General features: G+C 40.2%; 1 protein-coding gene across 1 annotated transcript in view; it reads left to right on the plus strand.

The window, feature by feature from the left end:
- The window catches only part of PTGR1 (prostaglandin reductase 1), a 284,796-nt gene that overhangs the window by 200,058 nt on the left and 63,627 nt on the right, over positions 1 to 21,111 (plus strand). Inside the window, exon 8 of the mRNA XM_069240499.1 lies at positions 19,008 to 19,113. Coding sequence (XP_069096600.1) covers positions 19,008 to 19,113 — 106 coding nt within the window. The remainder of the gene's footprint in view (positions 1 to 19,007; positions 19,114 to 21,111) is intronic.

Below are 21,111 nucleotides of genomic sequence, written 5' to 3' on the forward strand. Positions count from 1 at the left end.
TCTTTAAAGCGTCTCGTTGCTCAAAAGTGTCCTTTCTGATATTTCTTTCCATACACTCATTGCGTGCTTTTACTCACAAACAGTGCATTCTAAGTGTCACACATTTGATCTGTGAATGTCACTCATAAGTAAACCTGGCAGCAGTGTATCTGATATCCTGTTGATTGCCGTTCCTGTTCCTCTATGATCTCCGCTTAGTCCCGCTTACCCACTTTCATGGGGATCAGAAGTGCTTTTCTTTTTCCAGTATGATGTATAATATAACTGTGCTATCTCACATCTCAGCCCCTTCTACTGGATTAGGCAACCAGAAGAGCAGCAATTGTTGATGGTGGTATGGTGCATGTTCGTGTAGCAAAACATAGGGAAAAGTATGTGTGTGTATACATAAAAAATGTGAAGCCTAGTATATAATGCAAGTGCATGTTGGATGCATTATTACGCCTTCAGCAGAATGATTCTTTTCCAGTGCATGTGATGTGTTTTTTTCTGCATGAGACAGGGAATATTTGTCAAATGCAGAAGCCAGCTTTAAAAGGGAACTTTTTCCCATTAGCATGACATAGCCAGTGTATGTTTTAATATTATAGAGTGTCACTTTTGTGCAAAGTTTTATTTTATGAATAGGATGTGGCATTGAGCAAATTAATAAAATGTACAGTCTTAGTAAAATATTATGTACATTTATGGCAAATATTAAATGTTTTTTATTTATATTAAGATGTCAATAAGTACACCATACTTATTTATAAGTACACAATACTTATTTAGCTACACAAGCTTATATATTGCTCACCGATTATTTATGAAAATTATTAATATTATTTTATTTCCTCTTCCTCTTTTTGTTATTATTGTAAATACTATTATTATTGTTATCGTTTTCATTTTTTTGTCAGGACTTGCGTGCAAGACTAACCCTAAAGTGTCCACCTATTGTTTTTTCTTTTTGTTCTTGTAAAGCTGGGAATTTAAACAGTGAGTTTTCCTGTTGCTGTCCAGACTGTGTTAAACACGCAGTGCCTAGCTTGAGCTTCCCTAGTGACATAAACTTGAAGTCGATACTGCACGAGAAGCATTACTATCTGTCTTAAAGTAGGGTGCCCAATCACTTCGCTCTGTGGGGCTTTTTTGGCAGCAGCCAAGGTATGACCATTTAAGTGCAGGTTATGATTGGAAATAGATGAGTAAGCAATGGGGTATCCAGATATGTTAGATTCAAGTTCATAGGCTCTGTATACATGTTACTACATAGAGTTGAATGCACAATTTCAGAACAATATGCTAGGTGTGCCCATGTTGGAGTCAGATTCTATCACAAGGCATGGAAGTGCCCCTTAATATAGACATACTGATCTAAGGTGGATATTTTAATGTTATTGAAATTATTAACACATGGATGGCTCAGAATGCCTTCTCTGTCTGCTGCTTAAAGGAAAGGACAAGCAAATAAATGTTTATCATCCTAGGACTGATAATTAAGACGATTAATTTGGAAACTGGAAATGTGCCATACTTTGCAACCTGTCATTAAGGGATGTGGTAACATGAGAACTGAACTGGAGGCAAACAAGGATAAGCTTCTGTCAGAACCCCTTTCAGAGAGCCACGGGACATGCAGGGCCTACTGGGCACAACCATGGCAGGTGAGGACTTTTATTGCTGATGTCCCAGGGCCGTACCTACTGTGGATCCCGCTCAACCCACACTTGACTCTCAGCGGTAGCTTTGGTTGAGCAGTCAATGCTTCCTTGGTGGGGGTGGGGGAGAGGGTCGGTGCAGATACAGGACAGTGAACATGACTCACAACACAAAGTGCAAACAGTACGAACAATAAATCAATGTCCAGCCAAATACTTGCTTTTATAAAGAAAAGTTGTATTTTATTTCTAACTCTACACATGCAAAGAAATACGATATTCACATGCAACAATACAATCCCCCTTCAGGTTGAGCCTCAAGAAGTCGTCAGGTGAATTCCTGTCCTACCCTCCTTCGTGTTACCTCTTCAGAGTTATTCCCCATTCACTGATTGTTGCATCAGGGATTTAAAACTATTAGGCCATACTCAAGAGTTCCCTTTTGACTCTTCAGGATTTCAGTCAAAAGTGTCTATTGTGCCTCAGCATCTTTAGCAGTGAATCCACTGGGGCCCCAAAGGCTGAAGTTCAAATCTTACTTCTCTTGCAGCATGGAAGTGTTTAGCGTTACCACGGGTGCCCTTAGTGGGGGCACTTGAAAGATCCGATCATGCTCGGAGAAGTCATGCTGCTCGCAGTACACGTGGCAGCACTGGGAGGTGGCAGGCTCACTGTTCGGAGTTGTGCAGCTGTTCTCCCAAGCAATCAGAGCAACTCACAGCAATGCAGTACGTCAGGTTCTCCTCGGTGTGGAGAACTCAGCCCTTCAGCTTCTGTTTGGAGTCCCATGAGGGTGCGGCATCCTTCTATGCATTCTCCAGGTCCACAGGGGTCAGTCAGGGCAGATCCTTCAGTGCAGCTTGACACGCCGGTCACAGCCTCCCTTCAGTTGTGGGTGACTGCCCAAAGTCTTTGATGATTTGGTCTCGGCAGACCCTTTTGGCATACAGGGTTGCCTTGGTAACTTCTGGACACTCTGTAAACTCCTCAGGTGCAATCACTCGCACTACAGTGGCCCCTCCTGGCAAGTGGGGTCACCACTCATGTGTTCATGAGTCCTGGCATGCTAGCCACTTAACTTCTTCATTGGTGGCCCAATTTGGCATATGAGGTCACCGTAATAAGGCTGTGTGGGTTTGGGGCCCTCCACACAGCTCTCAATACTTGGCACAGTAAATGGGAGCCCTCTTTTGGCATACATGGGTCACCGAAAACAGTCTTGTACATGGGCTACAGCCCGATCAGTGCACAGCAGAATCCTCACACCTTGCACAGGAAGTCCTCACGGTAGGGCTTCCCACTGGACCTTGCTCGCTCCAACACTGTCCTCTTCCTCACAGGGCACACTGATCCTGGCAAGCAGGCAGGGGCTGGTGCTACAGGCTCCAAAGCAGGTGTTCTTGGCTTCCCTGGGTGATGTTCCCTCATCCAGCAGAGAAACTAGGAAGCCTTGGTCACCATTTCTGGTCACAGGCAGGTGTCCTGTAGAGCTTCCCCTTATCACAAAGCCCGTCTGTCTGCTTGACAGATGCTACATTTTTGGGGACTCAACCTCCCACTCTTTTAGTCATTTTCTGGACACTGCATGTAATGTAAGTTTGGGTCTTTGAAGTTTTATGTTGGGTATCATCTTCGTTTGAAGTGGTCACTTTTTCACCTTCCTTTAGGAAAGAGGTCTGTCACAGCAAATACAACTCCAAAACTGATTGTCCACCACATAATTCATGGGAGTGACCAGAGTTTACACCTGGATGTCAGTCACAGTGATATATGCATCATAGAGTTAATCCTAGACCCTCACTCTTCCTCTTTAAGATTATCTTATTAGCCCCATCTCCCTCCCTGAGATGTATCCAGCCCCCTTCCTTCTGATCTAACACTGAATCAAAGAGCAGTTTTTTTAGATGTAAAAGGAGTCTCCTCCTTCCCTCCAGTGTGTCCCCACCCAGTTCACAGGAATGGAGCAATACACAAATCTGTCCCTGGGGGAATTCTGTCCTCCTCATATCTATAACAGGCAGGCATGGTCTTTCCAAAATGGAACCAAGCGTCCTCCTTACAATGTACCATTGCAGGCACACTCCCTCAGTGTGTATTCATAGCACACTTTCTGTTTAGTGCTAATATCTCTATGCATCGTACCCTCACATGTACACATGCCTTCCGCACACACACTCATTCTGCATGCACTGTTTAGCACTGAAGCTTTTCTATCTTTAAACAGGGTGTGTTATTTCAAAACACATGCACTGCCAGCACACACTCTCACTAAGTGTGCACTGCACGTTTCTTCACCTTTCATGTATTGTACTTCATGCAAGCACACCTACATCCAGCGCATGTGGTCCCTGCACACGCACTGCACAGCACTAAATCTCTCATGTAATGTATTCCTCTCAGGCATACATACACCCAACACAAGTACTAACCACACATGTACTACACAGTACTGATTGATCCTTGTACTGTACTCTTTTCAGGCACACATACAACTAACACAGAGTCACTGCTCCTGCTCTATGCAGCACTCCACATCTGCCTTATGTAGGCCAAGGGTGAGTTAAGCACACAGCAGCAGAACTTTTTGAAATGTTGAGTGAGCCTGTAGGCCACGCTCCAGTGACATAGAGTAAAAAGGCCCTGTTCACTACTACTGATCACTACACGGTATGCTACTACCACCTCCCTCATGCTTCTTAACTCCTGGTGAAGGCTGCTGCCTTCCCCTACTAGGAGGGTAGTGGTTTGGGTGCCCCTTCCTGTCCAACTAGACAGCAGTCCACGAGACAAGCCTATATCATGGCGCACACATAAGATTTGTGTTTGCCTATGACAAAAAAATCAGCATTAGGGATTCAGACAACAGTATAGTTGGGCACTCAGGGCAGAAGTACATATCCCTTACCATGCTGAGGACTTTCCTGTTCCAGAAGTTTTTGCTGTGGGGGAACTTTCAATTTTGAGTAGTGATGGATCCAGGGAAACATTTGTGGAAACATATCAACTGATTCATTACCATTCAGATTGGAAACCACCTAGAGGTCATAGGGAGCATGTGCTGAACTTATACATGAAATGTAATAGGCAGCTGTAGACAGTAGTGTGCTCTTCATATGGATTTAGTGGGCCTAACCCCGAAAGAGATGAACTATAGTAAGATGGCAGAGAAGTGTAGAATGGGTTGGTCTGACAGGAGCAGGTGCAATGCTATTGTGTTTGGTAAAACTTGTTGATTTCATCAGTGCCTTGTATATGAGTCTTCCAACGGTCTAGTCAGCCATCATTCATGCTTAGGATATTGAAATTACAGAAGCAGAGATTCTGCTATTTGTTTTTCTCTTATTCAAGAGTTAAGCCTTGGTTTTCCTCACAACTGAGGATCCTTAAACCTTCTGTGGTGAAAACAGAAAGTAAGTGACAGACAAACTATGCGACTGACACCAAGATTAGCTATCTGGCCTTGATGAGCATATATAAAGCCAAAATTAGGGTAATCTAAAACCTTTTTCCTATTCAGAACGTATTTACACAACCTCCCAACCTAAGGAGCCTAAATTTAACATAATATAGTAAGTACAGTCCTCCCATCCCTAACTCACCAAAGTGGCAACATTAGCCATTCTTATAGCTAAATCTGGAATATTTGGGACCTTATCGCTACACATAACATACTTCACCGACCACATTAGCTCTCAGGTGGACAGTTCCACCATTTCCCTATAAGACTGGAGTCTTTTCCTACTGTCTCAGGACTACAGTTAGAACAACCAGTCGTCCTTCCAGATGAACTAAGGATCCTTGACACGCCAAATTCATGAAGACTATGTTTATCATTCATAAGGCTCATCTGCTAGCCTTGTATAATACATCTCTTACAGAGTTGTTCTTTCGCAGTCAGGGTAAATGGCAGAAGTCAAACCTTTGCTAAAAAGATAAAGCCTCACTGAATTCTTCAAATGTAAATATTTCAATTCAATCACCTCTCTGCTTTTATGGCCAAATGTTTGGAGGAACTGTGGGAATTATTTTTTTTGTGCAGGAAGGGACACTTTCTTGCACAGAAACAATCATGAGAGGCGTTTTCCTCTTCCTATGTGTGCTGCAAAATGCAGCACACATAGAGGAAAAAAGGGGGAAAAATAAAGATATTTCTCACTGTTGCGCCACTCTTACGCCACCCCAAGGACGGCGTAGGCTTTTGACGCATTCCCAGTTTTTACAAAACCTAATAAATCTGGGAAAACACCAAAATCAAGCCCACAGCAACACCCATGGAACACCTTTTTGACGCAAAGTAAGGCAAGGCAGCGACTTGCGCTGCATTGTCTTACTCCATATCTACAAGGCCATGAAAAGCCACGCAAAGTGGCCTTGTAGGTATGGACCTGCCGTGTGCGCCACTGGTGTGTCACAAAAAGCGATGCACTGGTGGCACAAGCCGCTTGTAAATAAGCCCCCAAGTATTTCTGTGTCCGTGCATTTGTTTCCCATTCCAGTGAGAAGACATGGACTAGCTATTTCTTAATTATGGGATTCAGGCTGAAATAGGAAATCCTTTCCCTTCGGTATCCATCCCCAAAAAACCTCAGGTCCTAAGTCTGCTAAAGCATACTGGCATCAGCATAATTATATATACATACGTGAAATGTAATTCCCTGAAAATATGAAAGAGGAGAGGCTTTTAAGATTGACCTGTGACTTTGCCAAAAGCTTATACATTTGCAAGTTAAGGCATGAGCCAGATTCACCTTTGAAAAAAAACAAAAAGCCCTATTCACCAGAGATAATGGGATTTTGTCTACTTGGAGAAGATACATTGTTGCTCTTGCTGAATTGCAGAAAGATACAGTTCTTCTGATAGGAAATGGATCACCGAACATTCCCAATTTGTAAGTGATGCTTTAAGTATTTATAAAATTAGCCCCTTCAAACCAAGAATTCGTTTGGTCAATTTTTCAGAGATTACTGTCTTCAGGTACGTTCCAAATCAAAAAGTAAAATTTACCCATAGGGTCACCAGCTCAGAATCTTTTTATGGTACTTTGTACCCCCTTGCATCAAATTATACTTAGGGGCTGAATTAATTTGGCGGAGGGGGTTACTCCATCACAACAGTGACGGATATCCCATCCGCTGAAATATAAATCCCATAGGAAATAATGTGATTTATATTTTGGCAAACTGGGTATCCGTCACCGTTGTGACTGAGTTACCCCTCCGCCAAACTCTAAATCAGGCCCGTGGTCTTTGAAAGATGTTAGGATAGTTCATTATAAGAGAGGCTCCATTGACAGATTACTAGGAACATTTTGACCTACTTCATGGTGATACTAAAGACCACGCCTGAAGAAGCAGTATCTGGCACTCATATAGTTAATAGGCCACAGTGGCCATGAAAATAGCAAGTGTTTGCTAGCCGAAGTTGAGACGTCATCACCAGGCCCTTGAGATATATATATATATATATATATATATATATATATATATATTTACACATATATATTCACTGAAAAAAACCAAAGGTTACACGGAAGTTATAGTTAGAGCTCTTTTAAGTAACTATAACTTACACCCTAAGGTAACTATAACTTGTCCCCTTGTCATGCACAGTTTTCTTATCAATAATTTTATCGCAAATGTTGCGCAAGTTATAGTTACCTTAGGGCTTGAGTTGTAGTTACTTAAAAGAACTCTAACTACTGAATGTCTTTGTTTTTTTCAAGTAAATTCAGAAACTATTATGTCCCTGTAACCTTTGTTTTTTTCAGTGAATTTCTATGTTTTTTTTAACATAAAGCAATTTTAATTACTCTGCGTTATTCCAACCCCTGCTGTGCAGGGCCTTCAGCTGTGGGCAGCGCAGGTTAGCAACAGGGCTTGTCTCCGTCAGTGGGTCTGTGAATTGGTTCTTGAGTGTTAGTATGGGTCTGAAAGTGGGGGTGTGAGTCTGAGTGAGTGCATGAGTCCGAGTTCATGTATGAGTGAATGAATTAGTGTATGAATGAGTCTGTGCTTTTTCTTTCAAAATTTTCCATATTCACAAATAATTTGTGAAAATTCACAAATTTTCACGAATATCAGGCATGGAGATGCAAACTTATTTTAAACCCATAATTGGCCCATAAACATACCTACCCCTGGGGTCAGAGTACCTTCACCCTGACCCCTTATGCCACTTTCAGTTTGGATTTTCACCCCCGGGGACCATGTCCCGTAAAATTAAAATGGCGGCTGCAACTTTCAGGTCAGATTGCTGTCGGACAATTGTAACGCTTCTTTTTGCATGCAAATTTGTATTTGCGAAGTCCTCGCAGCCAGAGATATACAAATTTATTTTCCCTTTATTATCTCAAAAACTACTGAACGGAGTTACACCAAATAAGCGAAAGTGTGATCTGCATACTAAAAGCTAGCCTTTGGCCAAATTTGGTGTAGTTATAGTTAAGTTAAACTTTCCATAGGAAGAGCGTTTTTTTTTGTTTTTGCTAATTTTGCTTCAAAAGTGGGTGGTGTTTGATGGGTCTTCATGAACATTTCCAAACAACAAGTTCATCCATCTTAGATACTACATGGAAAATTGCAGATTGATCCATAAAACAGAGGCCGAGAAAATGTACAGATCCCAAAATGCAATTTCCATAGAGATTTTTAGAGAGTGTTACATCCAAAATGGCTGAATGAAAATACGCCATAATTGGGAGGAAGCTAGACCTTTGCTGAGAAAGTGTGCTTTATGGGATTTGGTGCAAATCTGTTCAGCAGTTTTGGAGAACTCAAGATTCAAAATGTATGGCTATATTGACAGTTGGGATGAAATAAAAAAAAAAAAACCCTTCCGAATCTCTGAGGGGGCAATCTGGCTGGCTGCAACTTGAGCAGAATTATTTCAGAGGTCGTTATTGTAGGACTTGGTCGCCTGTCCTAAAAATGGTTAAAAATAATATCATAAGAGGGAGCAGGATAAGGGTACCTCCGAGGGACTGTGGAAATGAATTATAAAACAAATGTGGGATTGGTTTCTATCGGGGCTGGCTGCTTGCAGATTGTTGGGTGCAGGGCAGGTGCCCAACTGCAAACTGTGTGCGGCCGTAGGCTGTGCATGGCAGAGGGTTTGGTCACCCACATGGGGTTTGGGCGACCATGACGGGCAGGTGCTGGTCTTGGCCACAGGCTAGGCCCTCTGCCCAGCCCCACATCGCACTTTGCCATAGGCGATATTTTTTTGCAAACACCCTTACAGTTATTACATTGTGGATGAACACCTAATTTGCATTGTCTGTCTCTGGCCACTTTTTGGGGAATGCATACCGTGCCACGTGCACGTGAAACAATGCAAGTGCATGATTTATAAATACCTTGCACACCCTGCACACAGTTAATTTACACCTCTACATGCATAATGTATATTTTTTTATTTGTAGGGAAAGTATGTATGCATAAGTCATGCTTTCTCCTGGCAAAAAAAGATGTGTGAATTGGGGCATGAGTGTCGACTGCTCCACACAATCAGCTAACACAATAAGGATATCTTAATATAAAATATCCCAAAATCTGAAAGAAACTTTAGTGTCAATTAAGGTTACATGACAGTGTCAGCACGGGGACAGTACCACTTCATCGTACAGCTGTTGCACCAGCCAACTCTCCAATATTTTTCGGCAGCAGCAAAAGGACCAAAAACAAGAACAGTATTGAGAAAATTGTCATGCATCCATCTTGTTCACATCTTGTGTCACCTGACCCCAAGTAGAATATTTTCTTCACCTCTAAACAAATGGGTAGTTAATGTGTCGAGCAGCTTCAGGAACTGTGAGACTTCATTAGATTCCTTCTGTGACCCCCTTCTGCATCAGAGATCTGTCTCACTTTATTCAAGTTATCTTTCTTTATTAGGGTTCAACTTATAAGCACACCTGCTGGGATTCCTCCAAGACCAGCCAGAACCTTGTGCCATTTTAATTTCCTGTCTCAACACATACGCATTTTCTTGAATGATTTTCTTCCATCTTAAATGATGATGGGTCCATAGTATACCTGCCTATTTACCCCCCATCGATATGATCCAGACCTTCCCTCTAGGACAATTGACACTATTGTATTCCACTTGTTGTACTTTCCTTACTTTTTTACTTAATAATCGTGCTATTGCATCACTTTACTAATCGTTTGCCTTAACATGCCACTTGTCATATGTTGAAATATAAATGAATCATCCTCGTTATATAGTTCTCTCTTGTTTAACTAAGTCATAAATTCAGCCAAGCTAGCAGACAAAGAGATAAAGAGAGTCCAAAGAGCCTTTGGATCCCTCTGTGGATAAGTTGTGGTGCAGGGTACATGCTTAAGTGTAGTGCAGGTAATCCTGTGTCCATGACCTCCTCATAGTGCTGCTTATTCAACCCACAGAAAGTGGCATAATGCTGCCTTGTAAATTCGGCGCAGTGAACAGCACCATCAGAGCATCACAAAAAGTGATGCTCCGGTGGCGCTAGGGGCTTGTAAATATGCCCCTCAGTTTCTATATCTTGACCATGAGAGAGTTTTACTCGAACCCATGTGTCAGCATGAAGTTCAATCAGTAAATGTAGTAATGTATGATTGATTCCCCACATTGATAATTTGGCCCATAGTGTGTTCCTGTCAACTTTTTCGAAAGCAGTCAAGCAATCTATAAAGCATTCAAGTATTGTTTGTCTTTTATAATTAATGCTTTGTTTGCTAAGAGTGATATGGTCAATATTTTATCAACTGTTGAACACTGAAGATACTTTATAATCTGTTTCTCTGTGGCACATTGAGATAAGTGAGTTAAAAGATGTTTTGTGAAAATGTTCCCTTCTTCATCTAGCGAGGCAATTAAACAGTAGTTGCATTGGATTATGGTCTAGGTCTTCATTTGTGTATTTTGTTGGACAATAGGACCTTTTTTGGAGGGAAGAATTTGACCACTGATGATCACATTGCTAAACAGTGGAGTCAGTGTCATTCTTTATTTATCAGGATTCATTTTTATTACGGCCATGGGTAGTCCATTTGTCCAGGGGTTCAAAATGGTCTGCAGCCATTTATTAAAATGATTATCCATTCCTGGGTAATTCTGTAAGAGTCTAAGGGCCAGATATATAATTTTATTAAATTGCGATTCCCTAATTGTGATTCCCTGCGAATCGCAATTAGGGAATTACTATTCAAAGGTATGAAACTCATGGAGATTTATTTTACGTTTCCTAATCAGTTGCAAAGCAACCTACCTCATTAATATTCATGAGGTTGGTCGCAATTTGCTACCCATTAGGAAATGCTAAAGTCACTGGGATGGTGGCCTGCTGGGCTCAGCAGACAACCATGTCTGTGATTGCTTTTAAATAAAGTAATCTTTTTTTCTTTTTTAAATGCAGCCCGTTTTCCATAAAGGAAAATTGGATGCGTATAAAAAAGAAAAATGAAACATTTTTTAAGAGCAGCTAGTAGTCCGTGGGACCAAATACCAAATCGCTATGTAGTCACAATCCCAATTTACCAAATTGCTAATTGGTATTCATACATACTAAAATGCATTTTTGCGGTTGTAAACGGCCCGATGGGACCATTTGCGCCTGCAAAAATGCTTGATACATCTAGCCCTAAATTGCTTCTGTTAGGTGGGAGGGTGTATTGTCTTTCAATTCTCAGAATTATTATGCCATTAACCTTGGGTAGAAATGTAAAACATCTCCCTACTTCTCATGCTCAATGGAGTGCAGGGGCATGCAATACAGACAGAGCAAAGTTATTTCCCCTGTCAGTGTTGGACATTGATTTGGGCAGAGAACAACTTGAGCAAGGGATACATTTTCGAGCCAGGCTCATACCTCAATGCTTTGAACACTAGTATTTAAATGGTATCGCTAAACTAATGGCACAATCTGAACCTTTCCTATCATGGGAATTAATCAGATTTCATTGATGGTCTAATATGTGGCCCTTACTATGTTTTGGACTTTCTACAAACAACGTTTAGTGAGGTAAATAGTTCAAGGAAGTCTTGCGAATTACTGTCATAAGCTCAGTATTTAAACTCAACAGTAATCATCGAGCAAGCAGTTAACAGCGAGCATAACAACTCACATAGCTCAGTTTGCCATACTACTAACTGAATAATACTCTTACAATTGTTTACATTTATAAAACTATTTGAGCAAACTACTTATTGTGTGTCATTCAAACATTAGCAGTGTCTGAGACTATACCATACACCACACTCCAGGAGTAGGTCTTGACTGTTTGTGTTCACAACCCATTGAGATTTAATGACTAAAGGAGTTTCTAGGCATTTATTGAGGCCGCAGTAGTATCCGTTAACCAAGATTCTAGGGACAACAAACAATACTTGTGTTAGGAACAGCCCACATGTCCCTGTATTCTTTAGGCCCTGGAAATCTGCCCTATACACACTGAAGGTCCATGGCCCTGATTTAAGCCAAAGTGGCGCAGCGCGGTGCTGCACTAGAAATAGCAGCACTTTTGAAATGTAGGAATGTGCCGAATTTAGTGGAATATGGCGCAACCCTGCGTTTCCCTAAATTAAGCTGCCTGCACCAACGCAGGCATCCTTGCACCATAGTGTAAGGGTGTCTGCGTTGAGGGGATAGATTGTTTATGTGCAGTAAGGTGTCCCATCTATTATGGCGATTTTACACTTCTATGCAAAATGCAGCACACATAGACGTACCAAAGCGTCATTTTGGAATGATTGTTTATGTGCAGGAATGGACACCATCCTGCACATAAGCAATCATCCATGGCATTTTGCTTCTTCTATGCGTGCTGCAGAATGCATGGTGAGGCCTTGCAATGAATAAATGCAGCACATATAGAAAAAGCAAAAAACGAGGAGGAATAAAAGCATTCCTTCTCGTAAATCTGAGGCAAAAGCAATGGGTGTTGCGGTGGAATGCCCACAGCAACACCCATTGCACGCCCCTCTGATGCAGAAAACTGCTTCGGAGGGCCCCATATTGCCAAGGAGGCATAACACCACAAAAAAAAGTGGCGTTACACCTCCTTGTAAATATGGAGCAGAAGTTAGCGCCACCGGACCGTCACAAAAAGTGATGCGGTTAAATCTGCCCTTATATGTTTAAAATCCACTCCCAGCGATTTTAATGAAAGGGCAAGATTCTATTGACATCAGCTAGCCCAAGTCACTATACATATATGAGTCCTGGTTGCCAGAATCAGTTAACGAAGCAGGCACTCACCCTGCTCTAAAGGGGTGGAGATATCCCATGATAAAGTATAGGTAACATGTAAAAAGATTACTGAACATTAAGAAAAAAAGTACAAATATTTTAGTGTTAAATATTATTTTTAATTAATTTTATATATTTTTTTTAAATACAGTGCAACATAAAACAAATGCTACATCAAAATTAACTTAATTTTGAATTGAATACTTAATTAATTTAAATATCATGACTTACTATTGAAAATTATAAAATGGTATATATAGAAACAACTGAAATTAATTTTTAAATATTAATATTATTAAAATATTTTAGCATGTAATAATTTGTATTATTAAAATGTAAATTTTTAACATTCAATTTGATTTATGTATATTTTAAAAGTGAAGCTAATTATTTGAATTTAACATTGTTTCCTAGGGGTTCTATTTTATGCCTGCATTATTTTGAATGGAAGAGTGTTGAGTGGATCACAGAATCAGTGGTTGACCATGTGTGTTGCTGGACTTAGTACTGCTCCTTTTTGCAGTAGTAAAGCACAATCGTAGATTTGGCTGCACCCCGTGTTTAAAAGGGGAGGAGATATGTCAGTCCATACTTTTGAGCAATTTTATACTCATAAATGGCGAATAGCCAAAAGCAGTAAATCTAATCAAACGTGTAACAGTAAATTTACACATGTACCTTACTCACAAGTGTAAGTTACCTTTGCGAAGACCCTCCAAAATGTTTTGAGAAAGTCCAGAAAGGCACCCCATGTGCTTATCGAAATGTACTTTATTATATCATAAACAATATTTAAAATCAACAGTAATCATCAAGAAAGCAGTTGGAATTAACAGCAAACATACCAACTCAAATTAGCTCAGTTTGCCTTAACATAAATTGAACAATAGTCTTACAATTTTTAAAATCTATAAAACACTTTGGAAATTCTACTTATTGTGTACCATCCTTATATTAGCAGTATCTGAGACTATATCACACACCACACTCCAGGAGTAGACTCGGATTACTCACTTAGGGGTTTATTTACAAGTCCCTGTGCACCACCTGAGAGTCACTTTTTTGATGCTCCTGTAGTGCACACTTCAGAGCCATATCTACAAGACCTTGTAAAGCCACCCTGCGTGGCTTTTCATGGCCTTGTAGATATAGAGTGAGGCAACGCAGCTCAAGACGCTGCATTGCCTCACACTACGATAGGGATGTGTTCCATGGGCATTACGGCGGGTATTCCCCCTTAACACCCATGGTTTTTGACACTGCCCCCGATTTCCAACGTAGCGTAAATCTGGGGCAGTACCAAAACTTTCCCATTCTCAGAGCAGGTGTAACAAGGAGAAATGTTCTCCTCATTTTTTCCTCCTTCCATGTATGCTGCTTTCTCCAGCACACATAGAACGAGGAAAACACCTCTTGTGATTGTTTTTGTACAGGAGGGTGCCCCTTCTTGCACAAAAACAAACGTATTACCTGCACAAAAATAATCATGCCTGCAACACAGACCACCTGGCAATGGTGCCTGCGTTGGGGACCGACTGCACTGGCTGAAAAGATAGGAATGCGCGGTATCTTATAGGTACAGTGCATTCCTGCCCTCTTCTTTTGACGTAGGGCCGCACAGTAAAAAGGCCTGTGGTGCTGCCCTGTGCCCTGCATCATAAGATTGAAAATGAGACCCTTAATTTATGCAGGTGACCTAGTGGTTGTATCAGCTACACAGATAGAGTTAGGGGGCACTCAGAAGTTAGGTCCCTTGAAACGGTTGAAAATCGTTTTATAAGGAGCCTAAATAATCTCCCAGTTAGTACTTCTTTGCACCCGTCACTGTTAGATTTTGCCCTTAGGAAACTAAGTGATAAGGTGAGATTGCAACTGTTCCTGTTCTGGCAGAGACTGTTCCGGTTATTATTTTATACTCTTTTATGGCCATTGGGTCGAAATAAAGATTTTGAATTGAACAGAGTGACAACTACATCGACTTCAACGAATTAACAACTTGGGCTAAAGATAAATTACATAAAGACAAACATCGTGTTTTAGATGTGATAAATCAAAATTCAACTTTGTCCTTGAAAATCATAGAATCATCCAGGAAATCAACAATAAACTCACATGGAACACCTATATTGTTCATTTGCTCCAATAAAACCATATATGTTTGTAGGATGATTAAACATTTTTGTAGGAAATACAGGGGGTGCCTGGATAAACAATTACTTTCAAAATCACTAAACCACTATCATTGTTTTAGGCATATTTAACCTAAGAACCTCCATGTTCAAATCTTTATTATGAATAGAGCTGGGCCTTCTATTATTCATTCCCTCTAACAACATCAACAGCCTTAAGTATGTTTGTGATTGCATAACCTCTAATAAAGAATGCTTCAAAACCATTTTAAAAAGGAATTAACTTCAATCGGATTTTTGCAAATGTTTTTCTTATATTCAATACAAAATTCTGTTGAATTAATATAATTTACCATCATCTTCAAGGATGGATAAGTAAAAGAGAAAATACTTAATCAAGAAAAACATCCGCCAAAAAGACAACCTTATTTGAACTCAACAATTCACCCACAAACAAAAAAGGCATTCTTAAGGTTTATATCACTAAATATTCCTCTGCATCATTTTGAAGCATCGTGGACAGCGTCTGAGAAAAAGGTGAAGCCTTAATGTCTATGGAAATGGAAGAAGCCATTCTCTGTATGTACCCTACATTACTGAAGTATCATAAGAAGTGTTTACACCCGATGTTCCATTAAAAACTGCTAGAGTAATTGCAGAAGATATGCAATTATGTGTCAAAGGAAACATACAAGAATTTGGCCAAATATGCATACCTTAAAGAACGCCTCAAAAGAAGGAAATTAAATAATTTATAGACTATCTCAGATTTTATTAAGGTTTTATGTCTCACCATTTTCATTATAAACTCTTTTATTGTAAATTATTTTCACTAACTCATATAATAAAGTACTTAAAAACTCTGAACATTAACATGAATGCCCTTTCAAGGCCTTTACATGTCTGTGCCCTTTCAACTGGAGACATGGGTGAGTGCAGGGGCAGGAGCCTAATGGCATCATCTGGCTTTATATCTCTATCCATGTTGCAGATGAAAGCCAATGCGCAGTCTTCTCTAGCATGCATGGATGTCCAGCCTGAAACGGCTACTGCAGAACCTGTGTTTTTTTCCTGCTCTCCATAAGCTCGCAGGCTCCGATTGTGATCGTGAATCTGTAGTTGTAAACTCCTAAACTGCCGCCATACATTGTTAGGGGCATTTTGCCGCAACTCACAGATGTGTGGATGTGTTTCCTGAATCCAGACCTTGATCGAAATTTCCAGGATCTGCACTTGCACAGGCAGGGCTTTTGAATACTTAATAGGCCAGATTTAAGAAGATGCATATCCTCTTCTAGCTTGCTGACATTGTTTGTGCAACTGACCTATTAATGGCATATAGATAAGCTGAATAACAAGGAGTGACTGTTCTTTTCTTATCACTAACATATTTATTTCACTGTTATTTCACCTATGACTGGTTTCATCATCTATCTCTGGTGGTGCAGGTGGTACAGTCTTACCAATCATCAGTGACTAGACCCTGGGATGCAGGAGCTGATGTGTTGTCAAGCTGGTAATGTCTCTCTCCGCCACCAGTCAATCTCTTCATCAGTCTCTGCATCTGCCTTTACTTCTCTCCTCATCATTTCAGGCTACTGTAATATTTGAAAGAATCACATTTGTAACTATCTTCATGCCCATGCCATGTCTATGACTTCTAAGCAGTATGTATGCCACACATAGACTTAAACGTGAAATGGAAAATTCTCAGCTCCCCATACTACTGGGATGATCTGTACCTTTGAAGGGATGCTGAAACAAGACCACAACAATGACTTCTGAAAGCAGTCTGTGTCACTTGTTGATTCTTACTGCAGTTTCTTTCCCAAACTTCTTCCGTTCTGACAGGTTAACTTTATTTTAGAGACTGGCCCTCCTTACATCTTGTTAGAAAATGGTATACTAGTGGCAACCACTGCTTTAAGGCTGCAACAATATTCTAAAGCAGCTCTTGCTACAGTAGTCTAGCCACCCATTCACTGATGAGCCCTACAGTGTTTGCTAGAGGAAATCATTTACACATAAAAAGCATGCTTGCTTGCTTCAAGTGTAGTACTACTTGTTTCATGATATCTCTGTCCTCAAACATTGCCACTGCATCCATGTCTGTCACTCGTAGCCCATCACTTGTCAGATCATGTTCATCTCCATTCCATACAAGTTCTTTTCCTCTCTCTATTTTTCACAACTACCAAAAGCTGATACAGTGTTGTTTTAAAACGATACCCACCTTTGCAATGAAGCTTTGCACACTCACGGCCTATTTAATGCATGAAACCAAGAGGACACTATGCATTGAGGTGCAAACAAGTTGCTAAATAAATAACTCCTCAGACACGCATGTGCTCTTTTTTAGCTCTACTTTTGTCCTTTTTACTGTCAAGCGCACAAGGCGCTTTGTCCATGGTGTAATCTTTCTATGGGCTTTTAACCACGCTCATCAGTTTGGTTGGTTCGTGGGCTTGCCCTCCTCGAGCGCACCGGCCAACTACTGAAAACATATGAGGCTCTATGTTTTCTGTATGGTTTCTGGACTACTTTTTCTCTTTATTTCGTGGGCAGCATGATCTCGCTGGGCAGTAGTCGAGCTCTTTGCATGACATCGACCCTGTTATATGGATGATTGCACTTTTGCCAGCTACATGGATAATTACACTTTTGCCAATACGTTTCACTGCGAGCGAATGTCTGTTTTCCTTTGTGTGTCTGCTTCGCCCTCATGGCGGCCGTCGGCTCGCTTATATGAAAATGTTTTACTTTTCAGTTTATGTGGCAAGAAAAGTCTGGTTAGGAGTTTAAAACGTAATAGTTCTGACTCAAGCAAACATGAGACCATTGCATTGCAAATGCTTGTTTAAATACTGCAATTTACAGAGAGTGTGAGGAGCTAATGAGCCCGGTAGTTATTTCAGTGTTTCATTTGCTTGTTGTCCGCAGGCAAGTAATGCAATCAAATACATACAGGGGTTATTACTTTTTGAGGTGTGTCATACTGATATTCCAGGCTGATGGGATTGTCCCTGAAATTTGTTTTTAATGTACTCATAAAGAGACCATTATCCACGAAAACAGAAGACAATCAATCTCTGTTCATACAATGTAATTGTACCTTACATACATATAATCTATAGATGTGCTGAAGTAGGGTGTGTCCAAGGGTTTGCCTGACAATGGTAAAGGTTCAACAATGCAAATTTGGTAAACAATGAGAAGTAATATATTTATACCTGAGTTGATTTTGCCCTGCTATTGTAATACACTTACCACATCATCCTAGCTTACACTCAAGTGGAACTTGCACAAACTTTGTAGAAAATGCACAGTAGTACACCAATGCATGCAATATTTTGCAAGGTCCCATTTAGGAACAGATGTGATGTAATAGAATAATAGTAATGTATAGGCCACAAAATCTAAAATAAATTTGCAGTTAGTGTGCAGGCAGTGATCAGTAAAACAGACTTGTCACTAAAACACAGGAATACCTGGCAGTTATGTCCATACTTTATGCACTGCATAGTTTTATAGAATGCAAAAAGACAATGAATAAGTAAGTAAATTAGGTAAAAGTCCTAATTTATGCATATCAGTAAATGAACATTTATGCATTTTGTAGATTACTCATCTAAGGTTTTTCATTGTGAATCGTCCCCTATATTTTATGCCTTTATGGCAGATGGTAAATATACTACATTCAATTGATTGAGCAATACTTACTGGTGTGGTTTCAGTATCACCAAATTGTAACAATCATCTCCAGGCCATGTGCTGGTTTTCTTCTTTTTATAGCTGAATTGATTTTTTTCCACTCTTATTAGTGCTGATTTATACTCTGGTTTTCATGTGTGGCAACTAACGTGTTTGAGCACATTTCCTCTGCATTTAGCCAAAGGCCCCCTCCATGTCCATGTAGAATATGAGACATGCCTGATTTGTGTGTAACTGGAGTTCTTGTAATACACTTAACTTTCACTTATGCCATTTCTTATGTCATTTCTTTTTAGGTGGGTGGAGAATTTTCAAGCATTGCTTTGCTGCAGATGAAAATGTATGGACGGATTGCTGTGTGTGGAGCTATCTCCGAATACAATGACCTAGAAACTTCTAAAGGTGATTCTTTAAATTATGATTCCAATTATCCTTTTCAAATTGGAATACGTATAATATTCTTTATAATAATATAGTATGTTCTCACCCTCTGATATTAATAAAGGTAGACAGTTTCTTGTATTAGACTTATAAATTGTTTTGCATGATTTAACACTGGCAAAAAATGAACTGAATGACTTTAGAGCAAGTTATCAGTTTGTTTCGATTTGAGAACCTTTAGTGCTAAAACGGTTTAACTTTTTGTGATGTGGAAATAATTTTTAAAAAAAGTACTACACATAATTTAATCCATATTTTTTAATTTTACGCTGATTTTTGGTTAATGTGCTAGCATTTATTTAAGCATTCCCACATGTAGACTTCTTTTATCATTATCTTGTTCTTTGGAAGGAAGTTGAAGTAGTAAAATAGTTTATTTAAGCTTATTGTAGGGTTTGGTTTAAATACGTTTAAAAACTTTGATAAAATGTTCCTAACCAGTGCAGTGGGATTTAAAAAGATTGAGGCAATATGTTAAACCAGGTTCAAAAAGTTAATTAAAAACAATTAGGGCTTTGTACATTCCAAAAAGTATTTTTGTAGTCGCAAACAGGACAATTCTGTAAATCGTGCCAGTTGCGACTGGAAAAATGCTTTGTACATGCGGCCTTAAGACACTTGGGTATCCCTTATATACTGAGTTAGTATTCTACATAATTCGAAATATGGACAAGAATTTGAAACATCATGAATTGCTTGAACGAGTATGTCTGAAGATAAACCACCCCGAATCCAAAAATCAAGAACAGGAAATAAAAAGAACAGGGCTGTACAGTAAAAACAACTTAGGCATCTGTGAAACATGTTAGCGGTAGCATCAAGAGATAAAAGCATTGGTATGGGGGGACTATAAAACATCTGACCTCTAAGGGGCTGCCTCTGTGTCCAATGCCTCGTCATTGCCCCTCTTTAAAAATTGGAAGAGGTGGAGCGCTCTCGTGCTGGAGGGGCAAGCACTGAGGGGGAGGCCTCGAGATAGATATAACACAATGGGGCCCCAAATAAATTCAAAGGGCCTGATTCACAAATGAAAACTTGGACCAAAAGTCTAAGTTTAGACCAAAAGTCCAAACCTAGACCAAAAGTCTAATTTTACTATGAGTAAAGTTAGACTTTAGGTCTAAACTTAGACTTTTGGTCTAAGTTAACCTTTGTCAATCACGCCCAAACCTTTTATTATTGTCTAGAAATATGTTGGTTATCCGTTCCATTGTACTTGCCTGCCAAAGTCTGGCATGCCAATGCGAAAGTGATGGCGCCCCTTTTTTCTTCCATGAGGCTGCCACGGCAACTAGCACCTCCCAAGCATAGCCACAGAATGGCTATGTCCCCCTTGGGTTGACGCTTTAGGGTGTTGTCCCTTAAACCTAATAGTGAAAAACAGTGGTATCAGGATTCAGGTACCCCAAGATCTCCTTGTTCTGAGCAAGATTTTCAGACCAAAATGGGCGAATAGTCAGGTCAGTCCCACCAAATATATAGAAAGTCTTCCCTTAGACTAAAACCTCTCCAACACTCCGCAGAGATCTGATGTGCCAGGAAACATATGTTTGAGTTTAGTGGGATATAGATACCAATAAAACAATTGTCTATAATGGACTTCTCGCATGCCAGTGAAACGGTTAAAGTGAGGAATATCTTTCCAAAGTTTACTCCAGCTGACTTCTGATATATCCTAGCCAAGTACCTGCTCCCAAAAGCTTTTGTATCTGGGTTGCGGGGAGTGTGTAAGAAGATAGCAGGAGGGACTACAGAAAGGGTATACAGCCCCTAGATGTCCCTGCCCTTCTTGCAAACTTTTCATTGGAGGGTTAGATCTCTAGTAGCTGCTTCCCTGACGTCGGGTTGAAGGACCCAATGCTTTAGTTGCAAGTAGCAAAAGCGTTCTGTGGGGGGAATATGCAAGTCCCTTTGACAGTGTTCAAAAGAGCTAATGTCCCAACCATGGAATAAATCAGC

This window comes from Pleurodeles waltl, chromosome 1_2 (assembly GCF_031143425.1).
Source record: "Pleurodeles waltl isolate 20211129_DDA chromosome 1_2, aPleWal1.hap1.20221129, whole genome shotgun sequence".
NCBI lineage: Eukaryota > Metazoa > Chordata > Amphibia > Caudata > Salamandridae > Pleurodeles > Pleurodeles waltl.